At 36.1% G+C, this 12,112-nt stretch overlaps 1 protein-coding gene across 1 annotated transcript in view; it reads left to right on the forward strand.

Moving 5' to 3' along the window:
• Positions 1 to 12,112, forward strand: part of GLT1D1 (glycosyltransferase 1 domain containing 1) — a 51,481-nt gene that overhangs the window by 6,853 nt on the left and 32,516 nt on the right. Inside the window, exons 4-6 of the mRNA XM_009320965.1 lie at positions 3,041 to 3,092; positions 8,018 to 8,054; positions 9,271 to 9,327. Coding sequence (XP_009319240.1) covers positions 3,041 to 3,092; positions 8,018 to 8,054; positions 9,271 to 9,327 — 146 coding nt within the window. The remainder of the gene's footprint in view (positions 1 to 3,040; positions 3,093 to 8,017; positions 8,055 to 9,270; positions 9,328 to 12,112) is intronic.

Here is a 12,112-nt window from a genome sequence, read left to right on the forward strand (position 1 = left end):
CGGCAGCATGGATTTTGGTTCATGTTAGCAATGAGGAAATGCATACAGAATCAGGAGCAGGCTTATATCTTGTAGTTTTATCTTTGCTAATACCACTGTATGTTCTAGCTATTATTGGCTAACTTAACGCTGGCATAGATGCGCTGTTCTGTCTAGAGTGCCCTATAAAATGTGGTAGGTAAACAGATTTTAAAGACAGCACTTAATCAGGCTCATTGAAAAATCATTAGGGCATGTTCTTACATCTTAGTGTGACTTGTAGTTGAAAAGCAACTTAGGGCCCCATTCAAGACAAAATTTATATACTTGTTTACTTTTGTTATCAAATAATCAGAAGTTATTTTTTAAACAGGTCTGAAGGAAGAGAAAAAAGGTATCTAATGTGTCAGTGAAATTTCAGCACTGTGCAAAATGAAAAGTATATAAAAACAGAACCTCTGAGTGTGTCCATTTGATGCAGTTCTGTGTTTAAAATATGATCTGTTACAAATATAGCTAATATAGCTTATGCAAAAACTGTGCTTTACTGAGTGTTTTTTTAATGATAATTAAGTTAGGAACTTGAAGTATAGTTTAGTAGCTTGGATTTCCTATGACGTTTCAAAGTATGTTACTGCATCCTTATGCAGTTCATAGTATTTTCTCTGCTACAGGAAAAGTAATTCAGTTTTCTAAAAGTTATTCTGAATGGATCTCTTTTCCAGTATTATCACTAGTATTATTCATTGCATAGTTATTAAAAGAAACATTGATTTTTTTTTTTTTCTTTATTGATTGCAGGGTTCTAAGCAGAAAGTATCAGGAATTGTAGATTACTTGTCCAGTACCGTATACCACCACATTCCATAAAACAAAGTATTGAACACTGTCTAGCTTTATAATGAGTGTTTCATTTTTAATCAAATTCCTCTAAATGGTGGTTATACTCCTCTAGGGTATTTTTTCTATTGAACAGTGTTTTGTAGACCTTGGAGCAACAGTTTTTTCTGCTTGTTAATGTGATGTATTGAAAGTATAATTGCAAAAACTGGAAAGGGAGCATGTGCAACTTGACAAAACAAGCATTTGCAAAGGCTTTAATAACTTTAAAGCTGTCAAGTTGTATATGTGAGATTCATTGTAGTACCATAAAGCAGATACTACAAAACAAATGTATGGGGATAAGGTTTGTTTCAACAAACAAAAGTAGGAGTTATAATTCAGCATTTATGTGACTTCTCATGAATGATTGTAATTTCATGTCCTCAAATTATAACATAACATCTCCAATGGAAAAGCACTGTTCTGGGTGTGACTTAGCAATGTGCTTCAACTCTAACCATTGAGATGTCACAGGGTTGGCTCAGGACAGAAACACTACATTAATGCTATGGAAAAGAAACACTGAATCATAAGTGTAATATGTGATAACCTCTGTTTTATCTTCAGTATCTTTAAAAGCAATTAAAAAAAAGGAATCTTGCTGAGCAGCCACATTATGTCTTATATGAAGGAGGCGTTCAAATATTTTTATTCCACAGGACTGATAGTCTTCAGAAATGGTCCCATTTGTGGTTCCAGTTAACACTAAAGTTCCCTTTAAGAACAATTAAAGCATGTGTTTATATTTCATCACAACTTAAAAGCTACATTAAAGCCCAGCATGTTCTTAAGATCTATTCTGAACAGGGATTCTTTATTAGCTCTGACTCCATAAAAATATCTCATCTGACTTCTTGGTATTACACCAAGCTCCCAGTAAGAATAACTTGTTTATCTAGTGTGTTTAGGAATCAAGATTTCTGTGGCTGAAGTCTCTCTGTAATGAGACACCCAAAAATGAAAACTGTTCATATCAGTGCTGCTTTTAAATGGTCTCTGACATAACCCTTCTGTAATGTGGAATGATAGCGTACTACATACATTTCTCAAAGGCACATAAGTAGAAGTCCGGATGAGCCATTATAAAAAGTCGTAAGGGAAAAAGTGGAAGGAAGCTTGGGAATAGAATTCTCTTCTCCCTCCCAGATGAAAACCCTAGCCATTAAGTTATTCAAGTACACTTTTGATTGCTTGCTCTTACTTTGGCGTTATGATTTATATGCATTACAGAGGAGGAGTAGATGGTGTTCATATACTATTCTACAGTTCATTCATTTAAATGCCCTTCTCATAACAAAGAAGAGTCTTAACCAGAGAACGGTCAAAATGCCCTTCTATCAGTATTATGTCTGGCTAGTGTAACGGTCTCTTTGCCTGAAACGATGACTGTGGTAAATCTCATTTCTGGGCACCCAATTCTTCCCTATTATAAAGGAATATCAGGTGTCTGCAAATTTCATCTCCACTGCAGACGCTTAACATTCAGAGCTACAGAGCTGTGTGTCCCAAGTCTGTGAGATTCCAGAGTTGAAGCCCAGTCACTGGATCATCTTTCTTATTCTTTAGTTTATTTAATTCTGTTATTTTTCCTGAAGAACAACATTTTGGTCTCTCAGATTTTTGTTACTCATTGACAGCTGTGACTACCTAGAAATAAGGAGAGAACATTGGGGAAAGGTTTAAAAAAATCCATCTGCTCATTTGAATTAAACTCAGTTGTAATGAGTTGCAAATAGTGGGACTGGGTATTGTCAAACAACATTAATATGAAAGTAACTGGATTGAAGATCCTTCTTACCTAGCTTTCTGGTTGTGAAGAGGGCTGTTGCAAATTGCAACGATGTAGAAACAGGAAATGCTAACTCACTACTGCAGCTGTATATATTAATCTAGATAAACTGGGGGATGTTCCCATTATTTGGGTTTTCTCTTACTTTAAGAAATCCTCACTTTAACTCCTCAAGAGCTCTAAGTTGTAAAGCCTGATGAGATGCCATTTGTTTAACCAGTATTTTCTGGTAAAACAAATAGAAAGCCTGCTTTCTGTCTTTCCATCTATAATGATTTTTATAAGCCTCTGCTCTTTGTTCTTATAAAGATTTTTTCTGAAGTACTTTTCTGTTTTTATGTTTAAACACTTTAAGCAGATGATCCCAACTATTTTTGTCCATTTAACTAGGTTTGCAGTGGCTTTCACGGTGAAAATGAAGGAACTGGCAGCAGCAGAGTGGGTATGTTTGCATGATGATGGTGATGCTTATAGTATTAGCAACTATGCGTTCTCCTAAAATGTTTTCTAAATAATGCTAGAGAATTGCAATAATCTTCATATTCTCTATTCCTTTCAGAGAAAGTGTTTCATATTTATGTACTTCGACAGGTCAAATAGATCTGGCATTTAAAAGCTGTTTAGTATTTGAAAAGAGTATACAGCAGTTTAGGAAGTGCTTCTCTGCAACATTTAAAAATAATCATTGCTGTTGTTATCGAGTCTCTCTTGATGCCATATGCATATATTGTTTCTTTTTGCATAATTTAATAAACTTCTTTAGGTTGCCAAAATTCCACTAAACAGCTTTACTTAAAATACATAATTTGAAAGAATAATTTGAAAATACTTGTTCTGTCAACACTGGAAATAGAATTAACTTCTTAAGGTGAACTGCAGAGGTAAACTTGAAGTTATGCTAAGCCCAGCAATATGTGATATACAGCCCTGTTGACCAGGCCTTGAGGGATATGCAGCACATAAATAGCACTTAACTTTCTTAAAACTCATCTCTCCTTCTGAAAACAAAACAAAACACACTGTGCTGAACGATACATGGAAAAATACTGAATAAAATTATTTTCATCCAACAGTATAGTGGTTAAATACATTTGGCGATGTATTTGAAGGAGATCATTTAGCCAGCAAAAAACTGGGAGTAATAATGGTTCATTCTCTTTCTCTTCATTTAGTAGGTACCATTGCATCTGCTCTATTGCAAGGCTACTTCAGACATTCAGTGCAATTATTTTTAGTATCTGATGCTCCTGTTTGAAAATAGACTGGGTCAACATTTTCACCCTTACGTGGTTGAGTTGATGGCAGACTGCCAGTGGAGAAAATTGAGACAAATCCTTGAAGTAGGCAGTGCTCAACCCTGATTTCTGAAGAGCCGAGGAAGACCATAAAGAGCTGCAGCCATTTGAGTACAAGGAGTGCTTTTGGATAGTGTCAGGCTGCACTGGTGACTTGTGGAAAACTCCACAACAGGCAGCAGGGCTCGCTGATCCAGCTTGTTAGCCCAGCTGATTTTCTGTGCAAGGTTAGCTTTCCAACTAACTTCTTGGCTAAAGACTTGTACTGGATCACAGAGAGGTGCGATGAGCACCAGATCCAGTGAAGGGCAGGCGGTAACTGTTTGGCTGACAGTAAGGGGCAACACACTGGGATAAAAAGAGGAAGGCAGGACCACCCTCTTGCAGCTGCAGCGAGCTGTTGGCTCTGCTCACCTCATCTTGTGAAACATCAGCTGAAGCTGAACAATAAATGCAAGAAGTAGAAACTAACTGCTTGGTATCTCTTCAGTTCTAATTTGCATCATAATATAATCATTAATACACCCTTGCCTAAAAAAAAATCACTTAGAGTGGAACTTGCACAACAGAACAATTTGATATTCAGTACTTTGTTTCAGCATGAATTTATTTTTTTATCTGTTTGCATTAAAAGGATACATGAGCAGACATAGGATCTGGTATTTACATTACAAATATAACTTGATTTTAATAGTTACCACAATGAATTCCTGATGGGTAAACGTGAAAGGGCACAGCTTCTGCCATAGATCTTAAGCAAGAAAAAGACAAAAGTAACTAACTATAAGGAGGAGAAACAAACTCGAACTTTGAAATCCTTTTGAAATCAGCACCTCAAATGTTTTTAAGTACTTAACTTCGATTGATTTTTCCTGAACACCTTTATGCTCTGGGCCTATGAGACTCACTCAGTGTTTTGGAGAAGGTCTGTGGCAGACCGGGACTTGGAGGCAAGTCTGTCAAGTCCTAAACTGAAATACCGCCTGCTGACCTGTGTCTTAAATGCTGGAGTTTTGAGTTCTTTTTCTAGCTGTATCTTCATATAAGGGGTGAGACCAAATGCCACACATTCACTTTCAAACAGTGAAGAATATGAATACATCTTTCCATACCTAGGTCACAGATATTAACACTTTTTACATATTAACTCGCAGTAATGTGAACTGCATTATTCCTCTAATGTGTGCTTTATGAGTTAGACAGTCAATTAAGAATTTAAATTACGAACATGTAAGCAATTGCACTGTGCTCAAAGGCTGTATCTTCCAACAAATTCTTTTCTATTACATTGGATAAATTATCTTTAATTATGAAGTACATAATACAGCATTTGTAATAATCTGTATTCCAAGTGAGTTTGAAATACTGTAAAAGATCTTGTGTTTATGGTCAGTGTTTTATTTCAGTAGTATAAAACTAGTGCATAAGAATTACCTAAGCCAGTTTTATTAGCATTCAATTTCAGTTTTCCATTCTCCTCAAGACCATTTAAAATAAAGACGATAACAGAAAATTGATCTATAAAGTGTGAATACATCTGTACGCCCTGTTACACAGTATTCCTGCTATTTTCTTCTTGATGATCCAAGCCCTGGCAGGATTATGTTTACTCACCGTAAGGCATTAAACGTCCAGCAGAGCATGAAACCAGATGCTTAACTTAAGCTTATTTTTGAAACTTAGTGGTTTTAGGGAACTAAAAGCCTATCTTCACCCACCAGAGTTTGAGGCAGAACTGTGCAGTATGTCAGCTATGGAGGCAAGGCTGGTTTAAGCTGCCCTCTGCCCCATCTGCTTTTTTCCACCTTCTGTTTTGCTGCATCTCTGTCCTAGCACTGAATTTCAGCTATCCCACTTGTCCTGCAATTTTAAATTCTGAAGTTGGCCTGCAGCTTGCAGTGCCATCTCCGTTGTTTGCAAGGCTTTTTTGTATCGATATAATTTAATTATAAATTAAATATAATTTAATATTTATTAAGAGGTAATTAAGAGGTAAGAGAAGGACCAAGAAATGTTAAGTAATAAAATAACCTATTAAACCATTTTTTCTTATTTTTAAATGCTTTGAACACAAAAATTTATATAGCTTTTGAGAGATAAAGTCCATAGAATATTCTTAGTCTTCCACTGTGGCGTAAACAGTGTTATTTTTACCCCACTTCATTTATGTATGGATTTGCAGCTTGTTCATGTAGTTTTTATGACTTAGTTAATTCACTCTGATTCTCCGACACCACATCCTTCCCATCTGTGAACCGCTTGTTGATGACTATTCACTTTTTATATGACCTCTTTTCTGTCCATTTCTTTTTCCCAGTTCATTTTTAATAACTAAAATAGACTGTTATGACTGGGCAGTGGACTGGAGGGGCAGTCACATAGGAGTGATAGGGGAAAAACAAAATGTTTGCAACTAAAAAAAAACCAAAATAATTTCCCTGGCTTCTTATTTCCTGAGCTGACTGGTTCAGGAATTGGTTACTTAAGAGTTTGTTTCTACATTAATTCTTGTTCTCCTAATACCGGTTCTCTTCCTGCCTTCAAGTTATTATCCTGCAGGTGTGATATCACAATCTGCTAAGGATGGGGTGGGGGTGGGAGAAGAGAAGGGAAGACTAATGTGCAGCTTGACGTGATGCACTGGAATACGTGCTGCTCTGCCGTGGTTAACTCTGGCTGTGTTATTCCAACAACTGTCCACATGAAGAGGCAAGCCTGCATAGCAATATTTAGCTTGAAGAGTTCAGCAGTGTACCAGCAATGTGTCCCACCGTTCAAAAGTGGAATGGTTGGAGGCGCAATCTAGTAGTCCTTTTTCCATCTGCACTTTAGAAGGAGCCATGGCAGGCAGGCAGTGACTCAGACAGCCGCAGCCTGCTAGGTAGGACTGTGCCTCTCTACGTAATGAAATTGGCACCGAAAAGGAGGCGAGATTTAGTCTCAAGATAGGAAGGACTGGTACTCTAAAGAAGGTTGTTCATTTCTGGACGCTATGATGCTAAATGAAGCAATAGCATTAATGGAACTGCTTGAAAGAATATAATTTCAAAGATCTGAAGCAGTCAAGGTAATATTGAGCAAATCTATTGGAGGCTACGCCAGTTGAGTAATACCTTCCTTAGCTTACTCCTCTACAGGCCTTACAACCAGCGCTTTTAAAACAACTAGGAATTGTCTGAACAGACAGCTTCGCACAAACACTTTGAGCTCAAAAACCTCTGCTTGTTTGCTGGGGAGTGGTGGTGTTGGTTTTTTGGTTTTGGGTTTTTTTCAGTGTGGAAAGATCCCAAGAACATTTCGATATTTTTGTGAAGAAAATGTATTCCACAAATTCATGGTTGGAATTATAGAAAGATACTGAAATAAGAACTTGCTTATTTAATCACCTAAATTAAATAACTAGCATAGTAGCACTTCGGGAGTAACTTTGGAAATGTAGTAATTACCTCTTTTACTATAGCTATTTTAAAATAATTTCTTATGCAATTTTTATTTGGGAATATTCTGCAATAACTACTGCTGGTCAGTTTTCCTGTATAGACAAGTCTACATATATTTGACAGCAATTTTTGAAAAGGCTAGAGGTAAATGGGGTTTGTTTCATGCCTGATGTGTTTAAAAATTCTATTATGGATAAATGTGGACTGTGGTTTCAAAATCAGCTATAATTTTTCTTTCAAGACTAGCATTTTTTGGGAACTAGGGCTGTTCTGTGGTTGCAAATCTTTTTATTCTAGGGAAATATATTAATTTTCTATGCAATAATCAGGTTAATGATTATGACAAAATATACAGAGATAAACTAAAAATATGTACTAACTTGGTAATCATGTTAATTGCAAAATTAATTCATTGCTACTGTAAATGTTCATAGTAATGTAATTTAAATTGCTGACTGTTGGCTTTTGGTGTTACTTAAATGTATCTTTCTGATACTCTGTTCTGATTTTTAATAGTCAAAAGAAAATCATGCTGATGTCCATTCTGTTGTATTAGTTGTGTTTTTCTGAAGATTGAACAGGTATTTTATGGTGAACTATGACAGTTACTTTTCTTCTCCTTCTCTTTAAAGCCAGATGCTAGGAAGAAAATACATGTCCAAGCTCAAGGTGAGAGTTTTGAAATACTGACTAAAGCATTCAATTTATTTGAGTCATGTGTTAGTACCTGTATGTTTATATATCTACCTTCTTTGCCCTGGAAATATTTTGCTGAAATGGGTATGGGGTTTGAAGTCCTTGCACCACTGAAGTTGAGCTTTTTGCCATTGACTTTAATTGAGGCAGTATTTCAGTCTCTTAGCCTAAATTTTCAACTCATTTGGTGCTTTTAAAAAAAATGTTGTCCCACATACCTTACAATAGGAATCTGAAAGATAAGGTAACACCGAGCTTTCTCCAAAGCATAAGGAAGTTAGTAGCCTAGGAGTAGACCCTCAGTCTGATTTCGCACAAGATGCTGAGTGGTTATTCTCTGAAGCTCCAAATTCCTTTAAATGCTTTAAGTTGAGTTCCCTGAGGGAACTTAGAATAATGACACCCAACAAGTGTCTAATCCAAAGTATATTACTTAAGTGAGTAGTCTAGGGAACACTCAACTCAGCATTTTAGATGTGATTACTTAAGCTACAGCTCCTGATTTTATTTATCTAAAAATGACTGTCTGCAGCTTCCAAAACTCATTCCATTTTGTGTATTTCACTTTCAAAGAAAATAAAATTATTTTCAAAACTATTACATTGAAATAATTCATTGTGAAGTCTATTTAGCCCATATTTAGTCTATATTTAAGCCCCTTGTGAGGTAATAGTTAACTAAGAGATCAAATAAATTTAAAAAATAGTTTCATTAGTAAAATAATTAATCTTTAACATAAGGCAAACCAAGTAAATTAATATCCAGTTTAGAATGATATTTAATTTTGATATAAATTTAATTTACTTTCTTTGTCTTATGTTAAGGACTTGGGTCTCAACTGACCTGTATCTGTTTTGGAATAATATGCTCCCTCAGATAATATTATCTTGTATGTAGATTTTAAAAGGCCAATTTTAGCATGATGTAAGTGAGCTTAATTCCCTGGGTTGCTAAAGAAGTTCATACACTGTGTGATTGTGCAAAATTTTCAATTTTATTTCAATCTGATAACTACAGAAGGACTGTGCAAACAACCTGACATTGTTGGGAAGAGCTTGAGATGGGAGCGGCTGTGTATGGAATTCAGTGTGCTTGACAGAAATACTGTTTTCTTAGGGCAAGACTTCTAGAACCGTAATTCAGCCATCCAGGGACCAAACATGTTGTGTTTCTCTTTTTTTCAATACAGGAATTAAGACTACACCCAGTGAAACATTTGACTGGTATAGATTTCTACAAAATGCAGGTAAAACTCCCTTTTTTTCTGTATTCGCTATATTTATTCGTAGTAGATGTCAACGATGAAAGAAATTTAGAATGTGAGGGTTAACCGATTATGTAATAAAATGACTTAATGATATGAAAAATATTAATATTAGATTCAGGCAGAATATCGATCAGATTAGTCTGGTTAGTAAACTACCCAGACTGCCTCCAGATTTCTGGTCTGTCCAGGGCTGAATTGCACCAAAAGATAAAATGGATGACATATGGGTCAATGTCCCTTAGAAGGTAAGTTAGACGAAAGCACCAATACCTGAGCATGCTCTGCTTTACAGCTGTGTGATAGAAACTGTGGATGTCTTTTGCAGGAGAGCAGGTGAGGTGAAGAAGTGGTGAAGAAGGGAAATGTCTGTTGATGTTTTGTTATTTGGTCTTCATCTAGAGCCTGTCTCCGTTTTCACCAAAATAATGACATGTAAGGCAGATGACCTAATTTAAAGTCGCCTGATCCTGGTAATGCTTTAGTTGCTACAGCTGCCTTTCCCCAAAAAAAGAATTTGTAGGCATTTTACTGTGGTAAAAATATTTCAGTATTATATTCATCAATCTGATCTCTGACAGTACAGCTGTTCCCTCTGTTATGAATGAATCCTCACTATTCAATTGCTTTATCACGTCAGTAAATGTGTGCCATTATTCAAAACCGGTGTCCAATTTTCAATTGAGCATTGTGAGGTTATTTTGTTCTCAGTAAATCACGGCACACAAGCACAGCGCCACTAAGATTAATAATTTTCTGAAGTAAAATGATTTGTCACTTGCTAGCGCAGCCTTAGTGTTGATTGGATCTCATGTCCGACCATTTTATGATTAAAAGAGCAGTCAACAGATTGAGGAGGGGGAAGGTCCCCCTAAAGTGCATTTCTTCTAATATATTAGAGACAGTTTTTTGCCTGATGTGTACTAATGCAAAAGTGCAAAATAATTCATAATGTACATGAAAAGCAAACTAAAATGTGACTCTAACATCTGTGCCTGTTAAATAATAACTTGAAATCTGGCATCAGATTATTCAGTATTGTTTTTTACGACTGTTTCATCTCATTTATCTTATCAGTCTTGTCTCTATTTCCATCTCTGGTGGCAAGCTACAATTTCCACTTCTTTTAATATGTGCGTGGAGGCAGGTTTTTTGGCTGTACCTTTGCGCTTACCACAGACTAATTAGGAGTTCACACTGAATTGCTTTTCTGGGGATTTGCAGTTTTAAAGTGTTTAAAATTCTACTAAACTTGGAGCAATCAGTAGAAAACTATCAAGAATAGAAGGCAGTTTTGCTCAGAAGAATACCATTTTGATAGTGTAGGCTTGCACAGTGAAGTGCACTTGAAAAGATCCCTAGCTTTTATGCAGATAAAGCTGTCCAATCTCGTTCACCTCATGGCATTTATGATTCTTTTTTTTTAAAAAGACTTTTTTCATGAAGTTCTATTCCATATCTAAAGGCATGTAATGATTTTGGGGGGAAATATTTCTCCAGATAACTCTTGCCTCTATCTTTAGCAGTATCCTTGAACATTTGTCAAATTCAGGATTCCCAGGACTGAATGTAAAGAAATAGCACATTCCCTGCAATGCGAATTATAATACATTTGAGGCATCGGTGTTAAACATCCTTGGTGATCAGGCCATACATTGTCAAGTTATTCTTTAAAATGAAATAGGCTCTTCAGAATGTTTCAAGACTTTTTTAATAGAACAGACTTCTTAGGAATATTCTTTGTACTGATTTTTTTTCAGTCATAGAAAAGCCTTAACATTTGACTCATGTTAAATATAACACCGGTACATAAATAGTCTCTTTAAATCAGTGTAATGGCTTCAAAAATAATTTAACGGTAGATTTAAGTGAGTGGCAGAAGGCATCAAATACATTTTCCTGTGGGAGACTTCCCCCAGCCCCCAGATGTGAATGGTACTAAACCAAAAGCTAAGGAATCCCAGCTCTTTGTACAGTTCACTTGATAGTTTGGGTTACTAACATAAATAGCAATTACCTAATACAAACTGAAGCAGTGCTGGGAAAGGTTTTTTATAGTTGTTATTATGGGTGCAGTACAATCTCAGTACAAAAATCATGGAATTAGTATTTTTTTCGTAGTCTCAGCAGCAGACTTGAGAGTTGCAGAGGTGATGTTTGTGTAGCGTTAGTGTGCTAGCTCCTAGCTGCAGTATTGTCAGTGGCTGGCTGTTAAAACATTTATCTACCAAAAAAGAGCTTTTAAAGTTAACAGTCAGCTTCACAGTGTTTGTCTTATGTGGATGAAAGACTGCAAACAACAGTAGCCAAACCAAAAGGCTGAACCAAGTGCAGATTTCAACACAGACTTCAAGAAGACAATGTTTTCAGTATATTTAGTAACTCAAGACTATTTAGGGAAGTACTATAGCCTGTGTCGGTCTGGAGGTCAAACCAGATGATCAAAATGTTTTCTCTGACCTTACAATACAGGAATCTATATACAGCATAATCAGTTTCGTTAGCAATTTTAGATGCCTGTCTGTAGACTTGAGAGAGACGATGGAAGTTCAGGCTTTTGCTGAAAATTGATTGACAGAAAATGACAAGACAGTCTAAGTAAAAGCGAAAACTGAGACTGATCTCTAACAACTTAGCTCAAGGATAGAGCATAGCTACTTAAGATCACAGGCAGGCTTGATGTCATCATACCATGATGAAAGGCTCCTTTTGATTTCAGTGGAATGTGGCTGAAGCCTGTAAGATGTAAACCCTAATAAACAGACAT

Source organism: Pygoscelis adeliae, unplaced genomic scaffold (assembly GCF_000699105.1).
Source record: "Pygoscelis adeliae isolate BGI_AS28 unplaced genomic scaffold, ASM69910v1 Scaffold353, whole genome shotgun sequence".
In the NCBI taxonomy this organism is placed as follows: domain Eukaryota; kingdom Metazoa; phylum Chordata; class Aves; order Sphenisciformes; family Spheniscidae; genus Pygoscelis; species Pygoscelis adeliae.